At 37.0% G+C, this 22,831-nt stretch overlaps 2 protein-coding genes across 9 annotated transcripts in view; one reads left to right on the top strand and one right to left on the bottom strand.

Annotated features, from left to right (window-relative positions):
- Positions 1-1,257: 1,257 nt before the first annotated feature.
- Positions 1,258-22,831, bottom strand: part of LOC311073778 (hemicentin-1) — an 86,070-nt gene continuing 64,496 nt past the window's right edge. For 5 of the 7 annotated variants that reach the window (XM_084099728.1, XM_084099729.1, XM_084099731.1 and 2 more), the window contains 15 exons: positions 21,898-22,188; positions 21,341-21,598; positions 20,723-20,998; positions 20,036-20,290; positions 19,648-19,938; positions 19,091-19,348; positions 18,469-18,753; positions 10,615-10,869; positions 7,005-7,271; positions 6,693-6,794; positions 6,224-6,280; positions 4,679-4,732; positions 4,371-4,439; positions 1,999-2,046; positions 1,258-1,839 (listed from right to left, as the gene is read on the bottom strand). In XM_084099728.1, coding sequence (XP_083955854.1) covers positions 1,832-1,839; positions 1,999-2,046; positions 4,371-4,439; positions 4,679-4,732; positions 6,224-6,280; positions 6,693-6,794; positions 7,005-7,271; positions 10,615-10,869; positions 18,469-18,753; positions 19,091-19,348; positions 19,648-19,938; positions 20,036-20,290; positions 20,723-20,998; positions 21,341-21,598; positions 21,898-22,188 — 2,774 coding nt within the window. In that variant the 3' untranslated portion in view covers positions 1,258-1,831. The remainder of the gene's footprint in view (positions 1,840-1,998; positions 2,047-4,370; positions 4,440-4,678; positions 4,733-6,223; positions 6,281-6,692; positions 6,795-7,004; positions 7,272-10,614; positions 10,870-18,468; positions 18,754-19,090; positions 19,349-19,647; positions 19,939-20,035; positions 20,291-20,722; positions 20,999-21,340; positions 21,599-21,897; positions 22,189-22,831) is intronic. The other 2 variants (XM_084099730.1, XM_084099732.1) reach the window with 2 other exon arrangements.
- On the top strand, positions 10,934-17,444 carry LOC311073781 (uncharacterized protein). 2 transcript variants are annotated; one of them, XR_014604212.1, is made up of 5 exons: positions 10,934-15,597; positions 16,148-16,308; positions 16,493-16,557; positions 16,722-16,818; positions 17,187-17,444. XR_014604212.1 is itself a non-coding variant. In XM_084099738.1 (4 exons), the coding sequence occupies exons 1-3, from the start codon at positions 16,066-16,068 to the stop codon at positions 16,789-16,791; spliced, it is 378 nt and encodes a 125-aa protein (XP_083955864.1). In that variant the 5' UTR covers positions 15,900-16,065; the 3' UTR covers positions 16,792-16,818; positions 17,187-17,444. The 2 variants fall into 2 exon arrangements, 1 of the variants encoding a protein (XP_083955864.1); XM_084099738.1 differs by lacking the exon at positions 10,934-15,597 and having other exon boundaries at positions 15,900-16,308.

The raw sequence follows: 22,831 nt of genomic DNA, 5'->3' as shown, positions 1-22,831 counted from the left end.
TCCATGACTGCTGTGTTTGTGTACTAGAGCAATGGGAAGAGGTAAAGTTACATTTCCAGCTGTGCAAAGATCCAAAACGATGCTATGCTGCATAAGTACTCTTCCAAATGTACTGTGATCCCTTGAACAAACTCTACCTGGAGTTTCTCATGCCCATCTTACAAGAGTTTTCAAGAGTCAACAAATTGTTCCAACTCAAAAATGGGAATGCATAAAAATTCTGGACTGCCTACAAGTAATTTTTCCATACACTTAGTATTTCAAGAGTAATCACACTCAGTGCCATTCCTCCATCCTGTAACGGTCACCAGCTCACTGCCCAGACTCTTCATCAAATGATCACATCCACCTGTGTCTCATTATCTTGTTTAGCTCACCCCATATAAGCCTGGTTTTCTCATTCATTATCTGTGAAGTCTTGTTTAGTATTACACTGCAATTCTGAGCATTCTCCCTGGTTTTTTTATTTTTTCTTTCTCTTGGTTTTAGATTTCTTGCTTGTTCTGTGGATTACTCTTTTGCCCGTGTTCCCTGCCTTGTTGTGTTTGTTTGTTTGTTTGTATGGACGGACTGCCTGCCTGTACTTTGGATTACGTTTTTGAATTACCCTGTTCAATTTGGATCCTCAACCTTTGTTTCTCGGAGCAGTTTGTGACGCATCCGATTCCAAACTCCTTTGTCAATTTGAATGAAACATCCAATCATCTGCCTGTGTGTGTGGTTAATTTGACTGTGCAGTTTACTATTGCTCTTGGACAAGCAAAGCTTGACAGCACTGTCGAAACAAATATGAAGAACAGATGCCGGGACTGTCTTCTGGAAGAAGAGAAGCAGGTGCAGAATAGGCTCCCAGCTAATATCAGGCAATCTACAGCAGGGCAGCAGTGGGAAGCAGTGTTTTAAAGATCTGGCCCTGTTTGCTCTTTCCCTTCTTGCACTGCCTCTGAGCAATGTCGACGTTGAAAGTTTATTTTATTTTTTTACATATGAACAACTTAACGTAAAATCTAAACTGTGGAACAGAATGGTGTAGAAGAATCTCAGTAGCATATTTTGCTTTTGCTAATTTTTAAAAGGAAAATTGTATTGCTATTGTTAATTTATTGCTAATTTATGTAACTGCATGATGTTGTATATTGTGAAGGCGTTTGGGTAGTGTTATTGTACAATTCTCATAGTTTTGACTTAAGTACGCAGAAAATTTGTGTATTTGGCTTTTGAAAACCAGTTGATTGGATGATCAAATGAAAGTCTAACTTTGTGTTTTCTTACATGTTTATTTAAATGTAAAAATTCAGAACCAACAGACTAAAAACACAAAACACAAACACACACAAAAACAATATCTCAAATGAAATGTGCATAAACTACATATTTTTAAGCAGGTAACACTCATACAGTAGAAAAAAATATTTTGTTCAATATGAAAATACACTTCAGCAAAATAATCAATTAGATGTATTACAATCAAACATTTTGTATATGGTGTCATGTTGTAATATTTGTATTCACAAGTAACAAATGAATCAAACTAGGTACAGATATAACTTTGATTTCTTCTAATAATTGTCATTTCTTGCTGCCCGTTATTTGTCCCCCCCTACAATCACTGTCTTCGTTTAAGGCAGCATGCGGTCTCCACAACACTGCAATTCAATTCTACATTTTCTACACACGCTGGTTTTCAGCCTTTAAAACTATACAAAAGTGCAGCTGCTACTAGACAAAATGCCATGCTAATGCAATCTTTTTTAATATAAGCATATGTCATTTAGCTGCCTCAGTGCAAATATAGAAACTCCATTGTGATGTTGATTGCTGACTTAATGGTTCAGAGTACTGGAGAGGCAGAAACAAGACAATAAGTTCAAAATCAGGTTTTTATGGGTTTATCATACTTTAATTTGTTTATCTAGTGTCTGAAATTGTTAATCTACGACTTTTGACCCAGTTAAAAAAAGCACAAAACGGCTTTGAAATAGTGTAATTTAACTATACCTTTAAATGATGTCAGGCCATTAGCTTCTGCCGCTGGAGAGTCTTCATCTTCAAGAGAACAATAATGTGACAGTCATTTGTGATAACTGATGCAATTATTCCTCAGAAACATTATTATACTCCTGTATTTTGTGTACACTCTTAAAAGTAAAGGTTCTTTATTGACATGAAGAACTTTTAAACATCAGTGGAACATTTTCATTGCACTCAAGGTTCTTTATAGTGCAAGCTCTTTTAAGATTTAATCACTAGTAATTCTTTGTCTCTGTGAAAAAGCCTCCTTTTTGAAAATGACCTTTCATGTAGTGTGTAACATAGCTCTAAGTGAATGAAAACATCCTGCAAAGTTTTAAAGCTGAAAGTGCACCGTATATGTGACCCTGGACCACAAAACCAGTCACATGGGTAAATTTATATTTACACCCGGAAGCTGAATAAATAAGGAGCATATTTGCCCGAGATGCAACTATTTGAATATCTGGAATTTGAGTGTCCCAAAAAATCGAAACATTGAGAAAATCGCCTTTAAAGTTGTCCATTTATGTTCGTGATTGTGCTGCATTCACTCACAAAAATAAATGTTTTATATATTTACGGTAGGAAATTTACAAAATATCTTCATGGAACATGATCTTTACTTAATATCCTAATGATTTTTGGCATAAAAGAAAAATTGATAATTTTGACCCATACAATGTATTGTTGGCTATTGCCACAAATATACCCGTGCGACATGTGACTGTTTTTTTGATCCAGGGTCACATATAAAGTTATTGTCTTTCAAAAGTAAGAGTTGACTCTGAGTCAATGAAATGAATTGTTTTTCAAACGAGTCATAAGCCGTTTCGTTGTAACGTCAAGACGAAACATTAGCATATTGCCCGCCCACTTATTGCGCGCACAGACACCAGGGAAAACTTGAACCTCTAACACTGCAGCTGATTCCTGTGGATACTGGACAGCATCATGTCGAGAAGACGCTGTGCTCTACGATGTGAAGGTAAAGCCAGTTTATTTGTCACTGCCCAAGGATGAGCATGTGAAGAATCAGTGGTTAAAATTCATCTTTACCACGATATCACAGCAGTATAATCCTAAACTTTTGCCGTGTTCCCTTTATTTCACTGACGACTGCTTCTCAAATCTCAGAGTTCAATTTAGGATTTGCAAACCGCTTGCTCTTGAAAGATGGTGTTCAAAATACTTAGTTTTGAGTTTTATATTGTGTAGGTCTCATGCTAACTGGCTAACTCACGTTATCACTGTCTTAAATACTTCTGCTAATCAGTTTGTGGGCCACTATTACCTATAACTGTGTCTATTAATGCAGATTGTCTGTCGTTCACACTACTTTGAGGAAAGATTAATCATGGAGCAAGATTTGCTCTATGATTGTTTTAGAGGTTGTTTCACCTGGTTGTTTTTACCAACGCTTATGTTACATCAGTCATTCACGCTAGAGCTCAGCTAATGTATACATTGCATACATGCACTGTTATTGATACAGTTTCCACGTGTTCACCACAACATATTACAAAAATACTCAGTAAATAAATTAGTACAAGTAAACTAATCGGTTTGTTGATGGACATGCACTTGTTAATGCTGATGGTGAGGAATTACAGTTGCAACATCTCATAATGTACCTCAAACTGAGTAGTGTATCACTGAGAAACACTGAGTCCTGCTCGAGTCGTCCTTGTGATGGAGGTTCGGGTTGAATAACTAGTTCTTCCAGAGTTTCATCATCGGACTCGTGCTCGCATTGATATGGTAAAATCAACGTCATTGTTCGTTACTGTGTTTAGTTTATGGTGTAGGAAGCCTCAGGACAAGCAGAGCAGAGTATATCGCGGAAAGGCGGGATTTAGAGAGATTGATTTATCTGACGAGTCGTTTGAGAATCATTGAAAAATGCGGTGATGTGCAAATGTATATTATGAGACTATTAAAATTTTTTTTGACCTTTGATGAGTGTAAACCTGTTGTAGGAGACTCCAAAACAACATAAGGAAACTTTAAAATAGCATAATAGGGGAACTTTAAGAGTGTAATGGACACTCTAAAAATAATGTGTTGGCTCAACAACAACACATTAATGCAGACGTTTGCATCAATCTTTTTGAGTTATGGACAATTTGAATGAAAAGTTTAAATTACACACAATATTAAGTTAATGTAATGATCAACATTATTATGCCAACAGAACTTAAAATGTTTAACTAAATCAATACATACAACTAAATACAATTTTTTTTTTTTTTTCACTTTTAAGGTCACCTAAATTACTATTTATAGTGTACTAAAATTGAAAGGATTGATTTATGTTATATTATGTAATTATATGATAGACATTAGTAGATATGTCTTACCTTTAATCACAACATCCACATTAACGTCTGAAACACGATCAGTGAGCAGTTCTTCTTTTTCCTCACATTCTGAATGATATTGGAGAGAGTGTAGTGATTTAGTTTAAAAATCCAAAATCATAATTCTGGCAATACAAGCAAATTCATGCAAAATGGCAGAAAACTTAACTTGTTGAGTCACTAATAGTTTTTCATATAATATTATCACAAAGGCTTGGGACATGAAATAGTACCATTTGTTAAAGTGACTGAGTACATGACTGTGTTTTTGATTGTAATGTCAGCCAAACACAGTTAAAGGCACATACCTTCCATCTCTGTGGGACTGTTGTCCATGTACTCCTCCAAGGGTGAAGCCGTTTCTGCAGAGTAATTAAAGACCCATAAAAATGTAAATGTGGATACATTTCACACACACACACACACACACACACACACACGCACACACACCTTTTGAGGGAACTCACGTTGCATTGAATGAGGACACTTTGGGGAACACCCTCGGTGTGCAAGTGTCTGAAGCAATTGTGAAACTAATCCAAGCTTGATTGGTGCTCCGTCATGACGGTACGTCATAATGCGGAAGATATAAAAGTCACTGGCACACAACAGAGTTAGCTTCTGTTCTTCAGCAAGTGCTCTATGTTGAAACTGTCTGTCTATTTGGAGTTGTGCGTCCAAAAGTCAGGGGTAAATATATATAAAAGTGAAAAATAAGAAAATGAAAATGGTGAGTGATAAGCAGTTCAAAAGGTGTGTGCATTCTTGCAGGCCTTCCACCGCATGTGTCGGCAGAACAAGAACGACTTCATTTACTCTGCGCTGTGCGAGCTTTAGAGGTTTATGTTCAGAGGTCTTCTCGATGGAGGAAGTCAGACCAATTGTTAGTGCATAGTGCAAAAAAACAACCAGTAACTGGATTTTTCAGGCAATTTCCTTGGTCTACCAGGCGCGCGGTATGCCTTCACCTCTGGCCATAAGGACTCATTCTACTGGAAGCATGGCATCTTCTAAGGCCCTTCTCTTGGGGGTTTCCCTGCAAGGAATATGTGATGCTGCTGGGCTACCCTGCATACTTTTGAGATTTTCCAGTCTGTGCCATCCTCCTATACCGGGCACAGAGGTGCTCTCGTCCTAAGCTGTGCCTGGACAGGTTCACACTAGGACAGGCATTAGTCGGTGTGGCCTAGTGGGTATTTCGTTCCCCAAAGTGTTACCATATGACGCAGTCCGAGTTCCCTCGAAAGGGAACGTCTCGGGTTACGACAGTAACCTTTGTTTCCTGAGAAGGGAACGAGATGCTGCGTCTCCTTGTCACACCTCCGTATGCCTGAGAGCAACTTACTTCGACTTATCAGAAGCTAACTCTATTGTGTGCCGGCATACTTTTATAACATTCAGCAGGTGCATGGCACGCTGAGCCGTGTTCCCTTCTCAGGGAACAAGGGTTACAGTTGTAACCCGAGATGTTTCATGGGGACTTTCCATAGACATTTTGGTTTTTATACTGAACAAACTGTATATTCTATTCATTTACACTAACCCTACCAATAAACCAAAAACACAGAAAACATTAACATTTTTACATTTTCAAAAAACATCACTTAGTATGATTTATAAGCTGTTTTCCTCATGGGGCCCAAACAATTTCAGATATTGTCATCTTTGTGGGGAAATTTTGTCCCCATAATGTAGGGTTTACCAGGCCACACACACACACACACACACACACACACACACACACACACACACACACACACACACACACGTTATGTTTTCATGTTTTATGGTGACTTTCCATAGACATACTGATTTAGGGACCAAAAATGTCACATTTGGTCCCCTTAACTTACGGTTCTTGGAGTCTGCCATTGAGAAAAACAAGTCATCTTGTACTGTTTCTTTTTTCTCTAAAGATAATGATAAGAAACAAAAGTTTTGTCAGAAGTTATTAGATGCAAAATGTTACTAATATAATTAAAAACAGAGAAGCTAGATGTTACAGTTTTTACTGTTTTGCTGATCAAATAAAAGCAAATTTCGTTCTAAATGATGCCCTATACACTACACACTTATACTATGGAGTTTCCTTAAAAAGACACAAAGGAAACTCCATATTATACACTATGTACTAATGCACTATATACTCAACCATGTAATGTTGTGCCTCCCCCTCCGTTACGTAATTAAAGCTGCGACAGTTGAGTGCATGAAGTGTCCAAAATTCCCCACTTTATTTTCTCAGTTAATTAAGTGCATCATCTGGTATTTGAAGTGCACTTTTTTTGTGTGGAATTGCAATGAATTGTTTTCTGTTTGTACCTGGTTTACGGGTGAATCTTAGAACGAGGCATCCAATGATCATAAATACAATACAGCAGATGACACATCCTGAGATGGCCAGCAGAATCTTTCTTTTTAATACTGTAAAAATGAAGAAAATGATAAAGTTAATCAAGTTAAATGTCTGTCATGGTAACAGAATACTTATCTCAATGTTTTCCCCCCTCATTTTGAATCTAAATGTATGATCTTGAAAATACTGATGATTACTTGACACTGTTCCAATCCACGAATCATTCACATCTATACATTGAATGAAAGAAGTTAAAAATAAATATTTGCATTACTCACTAATATTATTAGCCGTGAAGCCCTCACTCAGAGTAGAGGACAGTGGTCTCTCTTTCCTTATTCCCTTGCACTTGAATTCACTTTTAATAGTTTCTTCAGTTGCTGTCACTTTGAACACATCTGACGATCCATTGAGCCTCTGTTCGTTCTCGAACCAGGCGTAGCTCCACTGTCTGCCGTCTGAGACGTTACATCTGAGGGTCAGGATATTCCCAGACATGATGTCGCTCAATTCAGTCTCCAGACTCAGAACTGCAGGTGGAAGAGCTTAGAACAAAACAAAATATTATTTTATAAATACTTTGTTATAAAATACACTCACCTAAAGGATTATTAGGAACACCATACTAATACTGTGTTTGACCCCCTTTCGCCTTCAGAACTGCCTTAATTCTACGTGGCATTGATTCAACAAGGTGCTGAAAGCATTCTTTAGAAATGTTGGCCCATATTGATAGGATAGCATCTTGCAGTTGATGGAGATTTGTGGGATGCACATCCAGGGCACGAAGCTCCCGTTCCACCACATCCCAAAGATGCTCTATTAGGTTGAGATCTGGTGACTGTGGGAGCCATTTTAGTACAGTGAACTCATTGTCATGTTCAAGAAACCAATTTGAAATGATTCGAGCTTTGTGACATGGTGCATTATCCTGCTGGAAGTAGCCATCAGAGGATGGGTACATGGTGGTCATAAAGGGATGGACATGGTCAGAAACAATGCTCAGGTAGGCCGTGGCATTTAAACGATGCCCAATTGGCACTAAGGGGCCTAAAGTGTGCCAAGAAAACATCCCCCACACCATTACACCACCACCACCAGCCTGCACAGTGGTAATAAGGCATGATGGATCCATGTTCTCATTCTGTTTACGCCAAATTCTGACTCTACCATCTGAATGTCTCAACAGAAATCGAGACTCATCAGATCAGGCAGAATTTTATCAATCTTCAACTGTCCAATTTTGGTGAGCTCGTGCAAATTGTAGCCTCTTTTTCCTATTTGTAGTGGAGATGAGTGGTACCCGGTAGGGTCTTCTGCTGTTGTAGCCCATCCGCCTCAAGGTTGTGCGTGTTGTAGCTTCACAAATGCTTTGCTGCATACCTCGGTTGTAACGAGTGCTTATTTCAGTCAAAGTTGCTCTTCTATCAGCTTGAATCAGTCGGCCCATTCTCCTCTGACCTCTAGCATCAACAAGGCATTTTCGCCCACAGGACTGCCGCATACTGGATGTTTTTCCCTTTTCACACCATTCTTTGTAAACCCTAGAAATGGTTGTGCGTGAAAATCCCAGTAACTGAGCAGATTGTGAAATACTCAGACCGGCCCGTCTGGCACCAACAACCATGCCACGCTCAAAATTGCTTAAATCACCTTTCTTTCCCATTCTGACATTCAGTTTGGAGTTCAGGAGATTGTCTTGACCAGGACCACACCCCTAAATGCATTGAAGCAACTGCCATGTGATTGGTTGATTAGATAATTGCATTAATGAGAAATTGAACAGGTGTTCCTAATAATCCTTTAGGTGAGTGTATATGTCATATTATAAATAAAAAACTCAAAAAAATATTGAAATATAAAAATATAGTTGTAACGAGTGCTTATTTCAGTCAAAGTTGCTCTTCTATCAGCTTGAATCAGTCGGCCCATTCTCCTCTGACCTCTAGCATCAACAAGGCATTTTCGCCCACAGGACTGCCGCATACTGGATGTTTTTCCCTTTTCACACCATTCTTTGTAAACCCTAGAAATGGTTGTGCATGAAAATCCCAGTAACTGAGCAGATTGTGAAATACTCAGAACGGCCCGTCTGGCACCAACAACCATGCCACGCTCAAAATTGCTTAAATCACCTTTCTTTCCCATTCTGACATTCAGTTTGGAGTTCAGGAGATTGTCTTGACCAGGACCACACCCCTAAATGCACTGAAGCAACTGCCATGTGATTGGTTGATTAGATAATTGCATTAATGAGAAATTGAACAGGTGTTCCTAATAATCCTTTAGGTGAGTGTATATGTCATATTATAAATAAAAAACTCAAAAAAATATTGAAATATAAAAATATAGGGGGGCAATGAAACACAAAAGCTAGGTCATTGGTCCATTTTTACATGAAGTCACATTAAGACACGTTTTTACCCATGGAGGTCATTACTGCACAGAGTCTCTTTTTGTATTAAGCCCTATAGTTACAGCTTTATCAGCGTATATGTGTGTTTGTTGTGTGCATGTGTATAGGGGACTGGGTATTGGTGGTATTGATGTGGTAACAGCTCTGGGAAAAAAGCAGTTCTCAGTCAGCATGAGGGAAGATTGGTAAAAAAAAAGGGGTTCCGGGGTGTGAGGGGTCCTGCTGGATGTCTGTGGCCCGTGTGAGGAGATGGTTTTAATGGATGTCACACAGGATTGGGAGGGGGGAACCGACAATCCTTTCAGTTGTCTTCACAACCCGCTGCAGGTCTTTTTTTTTTTGTCCGCAGCAGTGCAGCTGGAATACCACACAGTACAGCAATATGTTAGAATACTTTCTTTTGTGCAGTGGTAGAAGCTGAGGAAGTGGTATAGTGGGAGGAGGTGTAGTCGTGTGTGAACAGAAAGTAGAGTGGTGGACTAAGAACACAGCCTTGGGGGACCCCGGTGCTGAGAGTGATGGTGGAAGAGCAGTGGTGGCCAAACCGGACGTGCTGAAGTCTATTAGTGAGAAAGTTTTTAATCCAGTGGCAGAGAAGGGCTCCCAGACCCAGTGTTTGCAGTTTGTTGACCAGTTTTATTGGATTGGTGGTTTTAAAAGCAGAACTATAATCCATAAACACCATCCTGATGTAATTGTTGGGGTTTTCCAAGTGTGTTAGAGCTGCGAGCAGTGGAATTAAAATAGCGTCGTCTGTGGATCTTTTAATCCTATATGCGAACTGGTGTTTGTAGAGGTCAGGAGGGAAGAGAAACCTCCTCAGTCCAGGTCTGCACTGTCTTGATCCGTGGTTTTGTTCTGCCGATGAGAGGCTTAATAAAAATGCTCTCTGGGTGTTTTTTTTTTTTTTTTTGCTGCTTACAGATGGCATCATGTAGCTTTGCCATGGCTAGCTTAACATGAGCTTGAGGATGGACATAAACAGCAGTGATACTAGTTTTAGTAACTACTTTATCTAAAATGCACTTACTTGTGAAATCAATACTTAATTCATATCATATATGTTCAAATACATCATGCAGTAAACTACACTTAAAGAGATAATTCACCCATAAATTAAGATTATGTCCTCATTAACTCACCATCCGAACCTTTCTTTCTTCTGTGGAACATAAAAGATATTTTGAAAGTCAGTGGGGTCCAAAACAACATTAGACCACATTGACTTTCATAGTATGGACAAAAATAAAGTAAAAAGTACATTCTTCAAAATATCTTCTTTGTTCCACAAAAGAAAGAAAGTTGTAGAGGAACAACATGAGGGTGAGTAAATGCTGATAGAATTTTCACGTTTTGGGTCGAACTGTCACTAACTTCATATTTTCATTTCATTGAGTGCTTTGCCATGGTTATATTCTATAAAATAAATGGCCACAAGAGGCAGTTTATATGGGCACAAGAGACTAACTTACCTTCAACTTGTACTTGTAGATTCTCACTATCCACTGGGAAGTCTCCTCTCTTTGCTGTGCAGTGATAGACACCAGTGTCAGAGAGAGATGCTGAGTTGATGGTGTGATTTTGATGTGTGATCAAGAGTTTTGAGTCTTTAAACCAGTCATACTTCCATCCATCACCAGACATGTTACAACCAAGCTGGATTTTCTCCCAAGTGTAGAAGGACTCAAACCACTGATCTTTTCTGATGTCTGGTTTTGGTGTGTTATCTAGGAACAACAGAGGTTAAATAAAAAATAAATAATAGACCACCTTCAAACAATAACTGCCTTGAGTACCGTATGTTTGTTATTCTAGGTGATCTGAGAATATGAACTGAATTTCCAACTGAAGTTCACTTTCCCCTCTAAAATACAAAGGTGCAACAGTAAAGAAGTTTATTTATTTACAGTACATAATGTATTAGTACATAGTTCATACAAAAAATAAAATTCTGTCATTATTTACTTTTGTCCCTCCATTGACAGCTGTGCAACTACCACATTCAAGGTCCAGAAAGTTAGTGAAGACATCATTAAAGTAATCCATGTCACTCAATTTAACCTCAATTTTATGAAGCGGTGCAAGCGTTCACTACGACGCATGCTTATGTTGACAACAGCAGGCTCTAGTGTGAACACATGCTGGGGATTAATATTTTGTAAATATTTTTTTTTCTTTTGTGTGTGTGTGTGTGCAAACAAAACACTCGCATCGCTTCAAAAAACTGAGATTAAACCACTGGAGTCACATGGATTATTTTAATGATGTCTTTACTACCTTGGCGAAATGAACAAAAGTCTTATGGGTTTGGAACAACATGAGGGTGAGTAATTAATGACAGAATTTTATCTATCCCTTTAATTAAAATCCCTTTATAATCAACCTAAATACTATGTTAACTGTATAAATTGTATAAAAATAAATGTCATGAGTATAAACAGGGTTCGAATATGGCTTTGGAACAAGCAAGAATCAAAGATAAATATATAAACCTGGTTATGTATTTTAAACATTTGGTTGATTAGAACTATCCCAGCTGGCATTCGACTGACCTTAAACGTTTAAATGTGGTTGAAATAATGTCAGTTTATGAAAAAACATTAATTCAACGTCAAAACAACGTTGAACACTAAATGGTTGAAATGGTGTTGTTAACTCACTATGGATTCAACATAGAAATATAAATAAAATTTGAGTTGTACGTCAAATCAACATTATTTTTACAACCATGACTTTTAAACATTTTGTTGAAATATATCAGTAGAAAAATAACGTTGTTCCAACATCCAAACAATGCTGATCAATTAACTGTTGAAAAAGTGTTGATGCATGAATAATGATACAACGTTGAAAGATCAACTCTGAATTAAACGTTTGTTAAGTAACATTAATTCAACGTCAAAACAACGTTGAACACTAAATAGTTGAAGTGGAGTTGTTAACTCACTACGGATTCAACATATAAATAAAAATAAATTTTTGAGTTGTACGTCAAATCAACATTATTTTTTACAACCATGACTTTTAAACATTTTGTTGAAATATATCAGTAGAAATATAACGTTCCAACATCCAAACAATGCTGATCAATTAACTGTTAAAAGTGTTGATACATGAATAATGATACAACGTTGAAAGATCAACGCTGAATTAAACGTTTGTTGAGTCGTGATAAAAGCGCTTTCTAATGTTACATCTTTTTTTATTTTATTTTATTTTTATTTTTTTATTGCATAACACATTTGTTACAATTTGCCGAAAAAAAAAAATTGATCTTGTAATACAAAAATCAGTAAGATACAATTCACGTTTTCATAGGGAATAAAAAAATAAATAAAATAAAAATAAATACACATCAGCCAATAGATAATTGAGAGGCTTTCTACATCTCCCGGCGTACTTTGAGAGCAACTCCAGTCTGATTGATCATTTTGAAATGGAATATCATTCAATACAAGAGCTTGATTGGAGGACGGCGGTTGTCCATCACACAAATGTGATTCTATTGGCTCTGACGGTTCCAGACAACACCCGATTGCGCATGCGCGAAGTTGGTCTGTGTCGTCATCGTCAGGCAGATTCTGACCTGGACCGGTTCGGAGTGAATTTGGGGGTAACAGCTCAAACGGTAAGCAAAGTTTTTGAAGTCACATTTTATAACTATAAAATTCCTAAATAAATTTGTGTGTGCCTGACGTATACGTATTGTGTTAATTAATATTGTGTGTATGGGCAGAGACTAGTTTAACCGCGAACCGCCGTTGTGTGCTAGCTAACCGCCGTTATCTGTGTGTGTGTGTGTGTGTGTGTGCATGTGCGTGTGCGCAGACTAGTTTAACCCAAGCGGCAACCTCCCCGTCTCTCTCTTGAAACCAACACGGAAGTGAGTTAAACTGCAATTCATTAACTGGCCGCTTGGCCTGGCTGCAGAAGTGAGTCAAATCTGTATCTCCCTCATGTTAAAATTACCAACTTTACAGCAGAAAAAAACATGTTTACAGCCTGGTTCTCTCTGTGGCTTTGGTCTATACAGCTAATTTTGCCCTTCATAACAACTGTGAGGGGGGTGAATTTTTTTTATAACTCATCCGTTTAGTTGATTAATATTTAAATTTAAGGGTGTGGCCACTTGAGTGACAGGTGGATTCCCGCTGATGTCAATGCTAGCCGTTTGTTTGCTGTTACTAGTAGAGGTGGGCGATACTCCAAATTTTGGTATCGATTCGATACCAAGTAAATACAGGGCCAGTATCGACGATATCGATACCAATACCAATACTTTTTAATTTTAAAAGCATGCACTTGAACTTGTATGCACTTTCCTGTGCTAGAGCAGTGTGTCATGATTTATGAGGTGAATGCATCATTAATATGCTAAATCTGAAAACGTTTTCATTACTACTAAATATTTTGTGATTTGTGCTCTCAACTCGCCTGTAATTATTAGTCAGTGACTTTTACAAAACTACCCTAATTATAGTAAAAGTACTATTGCACACTAGCCTACTGTTCAAAAGTTTGGGGTCTGTAAGATTTTTAATTCTCTTCTGCATTTATTTGATCAAAAATACAGTAAAAACTGTAATATTACAATTTAACATAGGCTATCTGTTTTCTATGTCATACTAAACTGTAATTTATTCAATTGATCAAAGCGTAATTTTCGACATCATTACTCCAGTTATGATGATAATTAATTTTAATATGCTGATTTACAGCTCAGAAAACATTTCTTATTATTATCAATGTTGAAAACAGTTTCATATTTTTTTGTGGAAACCATGATGCAGAATTATTTGATGAACCAAGTTGAAAGAACAGCATTTATATGAAGTAGATTTTTTTAACAGTGAAAAACCCTTGGCTGTCACTTTTGATCAATTTAATGCATCGATCCTTGTTGAATAAAAATATTAATTTCATTAAAAAAAATCTTACTGTCCTCAACATTTTGAACCGTTATATACACTTTTGCTTTGTTTATTGCAAAATAACTCCCGATTGTTTCTCTGTCATCTAAGCAAGGCTTCGTTTCCCAAACGTGCCTGTGAGCTCAGTGAAGCACCAGCAACGAACGCTCTCTGTGATTGATTGGTTTCGTCTTGTATCCAGATGACTAGGAGAAAAAGTTCTATCCTACACAATTATCCGCTAACATTCGCTTATTTTTCCACTTAGAAGCTTATTTTACGCACTGAATTGCGTGCTAAATTAATAAAAATTACTGGTAAAAAAACCCACACATTTGGATCGATATTTTTATGTGAGGATCGATCCTTTTCGATACCACATCAGTATCGAAGTATCGATATTTTAGGATCGATCCGCCCACCTCTAGTTACTAGCCGTCACTTCACCTCAGCAAATGTTAGCTGCTGAACTTGCCTTCTCTGCAGTGTTTGTGCTTTTTTCGGGATTATTTCATACAATTTAATACTTGGGTACAAAGCCCACGTCTTTGGATTCAGTCGTTGTCGTCGAGTATCGCTTGAGAGAACAACCAGCGCTGTATTTCAGTTGTTTTCCTCTGTGAACAGGCACTAATGGATGTCTGACAATTTCGTTGCTTTTTGGGGTTTTCAAATTTAAAACGTCAATAAAGGCTCGTTCGTTCTGCTCTCACGGAACAGATGGATTATATGCTTATGTACCGTCAGATGAAATCATGCAGGCGTCGGCGCTTTCTCCGTTCATGCAATAAATGCACATCCATGAATGAGCGCGGATTTTCTAGCGCATTTAACGTTACTTGCACTTCAAAGGCAATATATCTATGGTTTAACGGTTTAACCCATTTGAGAGGCGGCCGAAATCAGAATTTGAAATGGACTGAATAAGCTCTCTACGAACTTGAGCGATGCCGCGCTGACGGACCATGAAAGAGTGACTGACATGTATGCACATAAATCACTGTCACACACAAACACTCTCGAAGTAATACACAGTCTCACTTGTAGCCATGTCTTTTAACTATTATAATATTTCGAAGGGCAAAAACAGGAACTTTTAATTGGCTTTACATCATCAGCTAACTCGATCACGTCGAGCTAGGTGATTTCAGATAGCCAGGCTCATATCTATGGCCAGGGCCAGGCTCCTCAGCTCCACTCACGCACTGTTTGCCTATTTTCTGTTATCCGGGAGTGACGCAAGGCCAAGATGGCGACGGACGGCTCCGCCCACTTTAGGCTTCAAAAATGCTCTCCAGAAACCTACGGGTGACGTCACGGACACTACGTCCATATTTTTTTACAGTCTATGGTTTAACCGCGAACCGCCGTTGTGTGCTAGGGAGTGTGTGCGCGCTAGTGTTAGGGATGTCTCTGTTGGTCGAACGCGGCACATTGACACACTTTCCATCCACAAACTTTAAAAATAAGGTTGAGATTTCAAATTCTTCTTCCTTCTCTTTTCCAGAGATTTGGAAGAACACGACTTGAAAGTCTCCTTCAACGGTGAGTTGTCCCCATAACTAACCCAACCATCTATTTGAATCTGAAAGTAATTTAACCCTTAAAACAAAAATCATTTACATTTTTGTAAAATTTAAATACAAGTTGATGTGGAAGATATTATTTAAAAAATGATGAGCACAGCCCTCATTTGATTGAATGTTTTTATGACTTATTTTCAAATTGAATGATTTTCTTTATAAAAAATTTAGGCTTAAAAATATTTCGTTTTTATATTTTACACTCCCAGATGTATCACAAAAAATGGAGACGACAAAATGCACAATTACACGCATTGGTGGAGTCTAGTGACAATTTTCTAGTGAAAATTGTCTAAATACAAGTTATTTTTTAGGTGTCTTATTTTAAGTGTATGAGATTTTTTTGAATAGAAAATAGACATTTGACTAGAAATATCATAAATATTCTTGTTAATATTTTGAGTTTTTGCAGTGCATTTTTATTGGGCAAATGAAAAAACTTGGATTTTGTGGTGTAGAGCGTACTCAATACATTATAAAAATAATAATCAATCGCTTCTTTTTTTGGCTAGAATTCCAGAAGAGAGTTCTTCAGCTCCTTGTCGAAATCAAGGATACAATTCACGTTGCCACCTCATCTGCTGGAAGTTATGAAGTGAAGCCGGCAAACACCGAAGAAGAGCTTGAAGCTTTAGAGAATCGCTTGGAGGACAAGAATGAGGGAGCAGAACTGGTAAGTTTTAAATGATTAATCTTGTAAAGTGCTGGCAAAGTTTCATTATGACAATTGGCTTGTTCACTATGGTGACCACTATAAACTCCTCGTTCTCATCATGTGCCTGCTTTGTGGAGGTCTGGACTCTACTGACCACTTTTTCTGGTTATATTTTTAATTTCTTGTTTCTTGTTCTTTTCAGAGTAAACATCTGAAGACGTTGGGAGGCGTTGATGCTGCAGACCATGTGAAGAAGTCAATGGCTGCGTAAGTAACTTTGTTCCTTTTTTGCATTAGTTTACAGTGATGTTCCCTGTCATATACTGTCATGCACTCCCCCCACACACCCACTTACTCACTCTCTGCTACATTTTCATGATGAACTTGATTGCAATATAATATTCTAATATAAATCTGTTTTACCATGGCAGAACTATGGCAAATAAAATGATGGCCATAATGAGCCTCAGAGGAAGAAGTGGGAAGGTTGCGGGTTCATGAAGACCAGTCTCTACAAGATAATCTGTGGTGAGTTTGCTTTAACATAGTAGTTTTGTAACAATGTTTTAAATAATTAAATATAGTAAGCAGAATAATAATTCATAAGAAATGAAGAAATCATTTTAGTTGGAGGACTCTACAGAGCATGCTCTAATATTATATATAATACTCCATTCTGGGCTCTAGACTAACTTCTCTACCAGCAGCACTGGTTCCTACCAACTGCCTTTTGTTGCTTGCCCAAGCACATGATTATCAATGACCTTGCACATTGATAAATACTAATTTATATACTTGAAACATTGGCAATTCCACAGAAGTTGATATTTGCAAAATATTTTAATTTGAGAGGTTAACGTTTGCTAATAATGATCTGTTTTTTCCCCCCTCATCAGACGCTGTCTTGAGCTCATTTGATACAACTGCAACAAAAGCAGACGAATACATGGCCAAATACTTGAAATATGCACCAGAGAGGATAGGTGGCGGTGGCAGAAAGAAGTAACAAGAAGGGAAGATTTAACCAGCCGTGTTCAATGTTGCCCAATGTTTGGGCCGTTTTTCTAAAGGTTAAAGTTCGACACGTGTAAAATGATGTTGTGTGAAATGTTGGCACACTTGCAGCCATGCAATAAAGCATGTTTCTTACGTCAGTGAAATGTCTTTATTAATCTTCTTCCCGGTCTTGCTTTGACCAATTGGCTTCTTCCTAGCTGACTGTGTGTCCGCAAACTTAGTGTTTATGTATCCATTTCAAGGTGTTTAGTGTTATTGTTGAACAGATCAATACTTTAGTGAAAACAGTTTAACAAAATAAACTGTTGAAAAGCAGGACTTTATAGTGACGTTGAAATTTCAACGTTGATTGGATTTGCAAAATCTAAACCAAAATCAATATTGATTCAATGTTGGCAAATTCACCTATGTTGAAAAACATGACGTTGGAATGACGTTGCTATTTCAACGTTGATTGGATTTGCAAAATCTAAACCAAAATCAATATTGATTCAATGTTGGCGAAATCACCTATGTTGAGAAACGTGACGTTGGAATGACGTTGCTATTTCAACGTTGATTAGATTGACGTTGGAATGACGTTGCTATTTCAACGTTGATTAGATTTGCAAAATCTAAACAAAATCCAACGGTTATCCAACACTGACACCTGACGTTGATTCAACGCTGACTCTACGTTAAAATGCCAGCTGGGATTGCACAAATCTCATTATTTCTTAACTGACAAATATGCATCAAGTGTGTTAGTTTTTGTTAAAACTGTGTAATCCATAGACCTAAATAATTGTTTGAGTGAATAGAAAGCAGAACAAAATCCTCATTGACCTCTTTAAGGGACCTGACTGTCACTATCTGAATTTAGTTCATTTATGACTTTTACATTTTTATTTCCATGTTTTTTCTCTTCAAGTATACAATCCTTAGAAAAAGCATGATTTCCATTGAGATTCTACTGACAAATTTGGACACTGCTCATAGCGTCTGACCTCTGAAACCTGTTGTCTAGAGTAGACAGGAAACAGCAAATGTAAACCACTGTACATTAAAACAGGCCAATGCAAAAACATCTTAAAATATAAACAGCTTCTTCGTTAAACTCTTTTGGGTGCCTGTCGATTTCATTCATATCTATTAATCATAAAATATCATAAGTAGTTTTACCATGAATATGAAGTTGCAAAGCTTCTGTTTTTCCTGTAGTCACTGGCGTTCTCTTCAGATGTTTTCCTCTGCAGGTATACTGTCCTAAATGACTCGCTTTTGCTGAGGGGATTGAGAGTGTTTTTCCTGAAAAGGAAAAGTCCCCATCACCTGAAAGCTGAGCTCCATCTTTAAACCATTCGTAGCCCCATTCATTTGAATTGATTGAACACTTCAGAATCACTTTTTCATTTGGGTAAAATGTTTTCCATTCAGACTCTATTGACAGTTCTGGTTGAGGCGGCTCTGCACAGGAAAAAATAAAAAACAACAATAACAACAGTAATGAACAACTGATGTGGAAAAGTGAATGAAAATTATACTTATAGCCAGAAGCCCAGTTTCTTGGTTATAACATTGTTTAGTCTAAAATACTTATTTAACTCTCTTGATTCCATGTCATTTCTTTTACATATTTGGCAGATGCTTCCAAAGCGACTTTCATTGTGTTCAAGTTATAGGTCTGAATTTAATCAGTTCATTCATTTCATGGGAACTTTACTGAGGCATTGTAAACTCAAAGAATAATGGGAAGAATATTCCACAATAGAAATGACTATAAAAAGGTAAATTTTGTACTGACCTTCAACCCGCACTTGTAGAGTCTCACTATCCACTGGGAAGTCTCCTCTCTTTGCTGTGCAGTGATAGACACCAGTGTCAGAGGGAGATGCTGAGTGGATAATATACGTTGGATCTGTGATCAAGGGTTTTGAGTCTTCTTTATACCAGTCATACTTCCATCCATCACCAGGCATATTACAACCAAGCTGGATTTTCTCCCCAGTGTAGAAGGGCTCAAACCACTGATCTTTCCTGATGTCTGATTTTGGTGTGTTATCTAAGAATCACAGGGGTAGAATTAGTAATAATGAACTATCTTCAAGCTATAAATGCTTTGAGTTGCAAATGCTTGCTATTATGTATAATCCAAGACTAAACGAACTGACTCAAACTGCTAATAGTGTCTGGACACTGTCAAGAAGAGTAGACAGGAAACTGCATATGCTGACATGAACACTGATACAAGCCAATGCAAATGAAAATCAGCATAAAATAAAACTTCTTCATTGAACTCTTTTGGGTGCCTGTCAGTTTCATTCATATCTATTAATCATAAAATATCTTAAGTAGTTTTACCATAAATATGAAGTTTCAAAGCTTCTGTTTTTCCTGTAGTCACTGGCGTTCTCTTCAGATGTTTTCCTCTGCAGGTATACTGTCCTAAATGACTCGCTTTTGCTGAGCGGATTGAGAGTGTGTTTCCTGAAATGGAAATGTCCCCATCACCTGAAAGCTGATGTCCATCTTTAAACCATTCGTAGCCCCATTCATTTGAGTCTCCATCAATTGAACACTTCAGAATCACTTTTTCATTTGGGTAAAATGTTTTCCATTGAGAATCTATTGACAGTTTTGGTCGAGGCGGCTCTGCAAATACAAACACCACAATAATGTAAGAGAACTGGACTTATTTTTTGTTGACATATTGTATTATGCTTTGATGTATAAAACAGATTAATCTTACCTCTTATTTTCAGTTTTGTGGATTTTGCAAATGTAATCTCTCTCCTTGATATGGTACAAGTGTATTCCCCGTTTCGATCGAGTGTAGCATTTGAGATAGTGTAAGTGTGATTGTTCACTTGCACTGAATCTTTTTGCCACTTATATTCCCATTTTGATGTGTTCTGTTCTATGCTACAAGTGAGTTTGACTTTTTCCCCAGTGTAGATCTCTGAGTATGACGGATCTTGCTTCAGAACGACTGTCGGCTCTGATCCTTTAGAATTATGAAAAAGATAATTATTTATTTATAAAATATTGAATAATTGTTTTAATGCATAGAATATAATGTATATTATATTTTATAATTATCCTTTATAACTATAAAATAACTTAAAGACTAAAAAATAAATGTATATTTATGCATTTATTATCATTTTAATTGAAGCCCCTTGGAAATTTTCTTAAAATGAGGCTGGCAATAAACAGCACCAAAACTCAATATTAAATAATTGCAAGATATACAAGATATATATGTTGACATTATATAAAAAGCATGAGGATATAAATTATTATGCAAAAATAAAGAGCTGTGTTCTGAAATAAGATATTGTGAAAATGGCTGTATTTCACAATGTAATAGATATTAATTTAGTCAGGACATTCTGCTTTTAGCTAAACTGACAGGTTTTTCTGTGACAAAACTTACCATGAACTTTTAACGAATGTGCTTTGCTTTTTGCTGTTTCCACCGTCCTGTCCTTCAGCTCAGCTTGACACGTATACAGCCCATCATGACTGGACTTCACTGAGAGAGTGAGAGTGTTGTCTTTTATGCTTGTTTCATCACTGGAGACTATTCTTTCTGAGCCCTTGAACCACATATAGATCCAGGTTTCAGATCCAGGAATCACACACTGCAAAGACACTTTTTCACCAGGAAACGCTTCTGTCCAGTCTGACTGGACTTTTGCTTCAGGCAGAACTAAAGGGAGAGATGAAAACAAAACAAACTGTAACTTGAATGTGCTCATACAGAGCCTAATGCTAGCACTAAGTCTAATACGCGTCAAAGTTAATTTTGGTATAGCTTAACAGTTTCTTTTTTATGAAATCAATTAGTCTAAAATACCTATTTAACTCTCTTGACTCTATGTCATTTCATTTAAATTTACACATTTGGCGGACGCTTCCAAAGCGGGTCTACATTTAATCAGTCCGTACATTTCCTGGGAACTTTACTGAGGCATTGTAAACTCAATCAATGAACAATGGGAATAATATTCCACAATAGAAATGACTATAAAGAGGTACATTTTGGACTCACCTTCAACTCGCACTTGTAGAGTCTCACTATCCACTGAGAAGTCTCCTCTCTTTGCTTTGCAGTGATAGACACCAGTGTCAGAGGGAGATGCTGAGTTGATAATATACGTTGGATCTGTGATCAAGGGTTTTGAGTCTTCTTTATACCAGTCATACTTCCATCCATCACCAGGCATATTACAACCAAGCTGGATTTTCTCCCCAGTGTAGAAGGGCTCAAACCACTGATCTTTCCTGATGTCTGGTTTTGGTGTGTTATCTAAGAATCACAGGGGTAGAATTAGTAATAATGAACTATCTTCAAGCAATAAATGCTTTGAGTTGCAAATGCTTGCTATTATGTATAATCCAAGACTAAATGAACTGACTCAAACTGCTAATAGTGTCTGGCCACTGTCAAGAAGAGTAGACAGGAAACTGCATATGCTGACATGAACACTGATACAAGCCAATGCAAATGAAAATCAGCATAAAATAAAACTTCTTCATTGAACTGTTTTGGGTGCCTGACAATTTCATTCATATCTATTAATCATAAAATATCTTAAGTAGTTTTACCATCAATTTGAAGTTTCAAAGCTTCTGTTTGTCCTGTAGTCACTGGCGTTCTCTTCAGATGTTTTCCTCTGCAGGTATACTGTCCTAAATGACTCGCTTTTGCTGAGCGGATTGAGAGTGTGTTTTCAGAAATGGAAATGTCGTTGTTAGCTGAAAGCTGAGCTCCATCTTTAAACCATTCGTAGCCCCATTCATTTGAGTCTCCATCAATTGAACACGTCAGAGTCACTTTTTCATTTGGGTAAAATGTTTTCCATTCAGACTCTACTGACAGTTTTGGTCGAGGCGGCTCTGCACAGGAAAAAATAAAAAACAACAACAGTAATGAACAATTGATGTGGAAAAGTGAATGAAAAATATACTTATAGCCAGAAGCCCAGTTTCTTGGTTATAAAATTGTTTAGTCTAAAATACTTATTTAACTCTCTTGATTCCATGTCCTTTCTTGGTAACACTTTATAATAACGTTCAGTTGTAAGGCATTTATAAGTGGTTAGTTAATGATGAACTAATCATTTACAGAACATTCATAAATGATTAGCAAGTGATATACTAACATTTTATGTATGCTTTGTAAATTCCGTTACAAGTCATTTACTAGTGATTAGTAAATGATTAATTAATTATTTACGAAACATGACTATGCATTCATAAATGATTAATAAGTGATATATTAATTATTGTATGTATATTTTGTAGATTCAGTTAGAAGTCATTTACAATTGATTAGTAAAATGATTAACTGATCATATACAAATGTTTAATAAATAATGTATTTTTTGTATGTATGTATGTAGCAATTAGATGGTGCAGAAAGTGCTGTAAATGCCTTGAATACATGTACAGATCATTTGTAACATATTTACGAGTGATGAATAGTTTACACTTTAGATTAGGGGATGCAGAAAGTGTTGTAAATGATTTATAACAAATT

The sequence above is a fragment of the Abramis brama genome (assembly GCF_963993115.1).
Source record: "Abramis brama genome assembly, chromosome: 22".
NCBI classification, from domain to species: Eukaryota; Metazoa; Chordata; class Actinopteri; order Cypriniformes; family Leuciscidae; genus Abramis; species Abramis brama.
This window is presented reverse-complemented; position numbering and strand designations above follow the sequence as displayed.

What these genes read in the sequence shown, in the direction of transcription:
- LOC311073781 (XM_084099738.1), top strand. Translation starts at nt 16,066, where the DNA reads ATGAAAAAACTTGGATTTTGTGGTGTAGAGCGTACTCAATACATTATA. An exon ending in AGAATGAGGGAGCAGAACTG is followed by an intron (nt 16,309 to 16,492) that starts GTAAGTTTTAAA and finishes TGTTCTTTTCAG; the next exon opens with AGTAAACATCTGAAGACGTT. An exon ending in GTGAAGAAGTCAATGGCTGC is followed by an intron (nt 16,558 to 16,721) that starts GTAAGTAACTTT and finishes TTACCATGGCAG; the next exon opens with AACTATGGCAAATAAAATGA.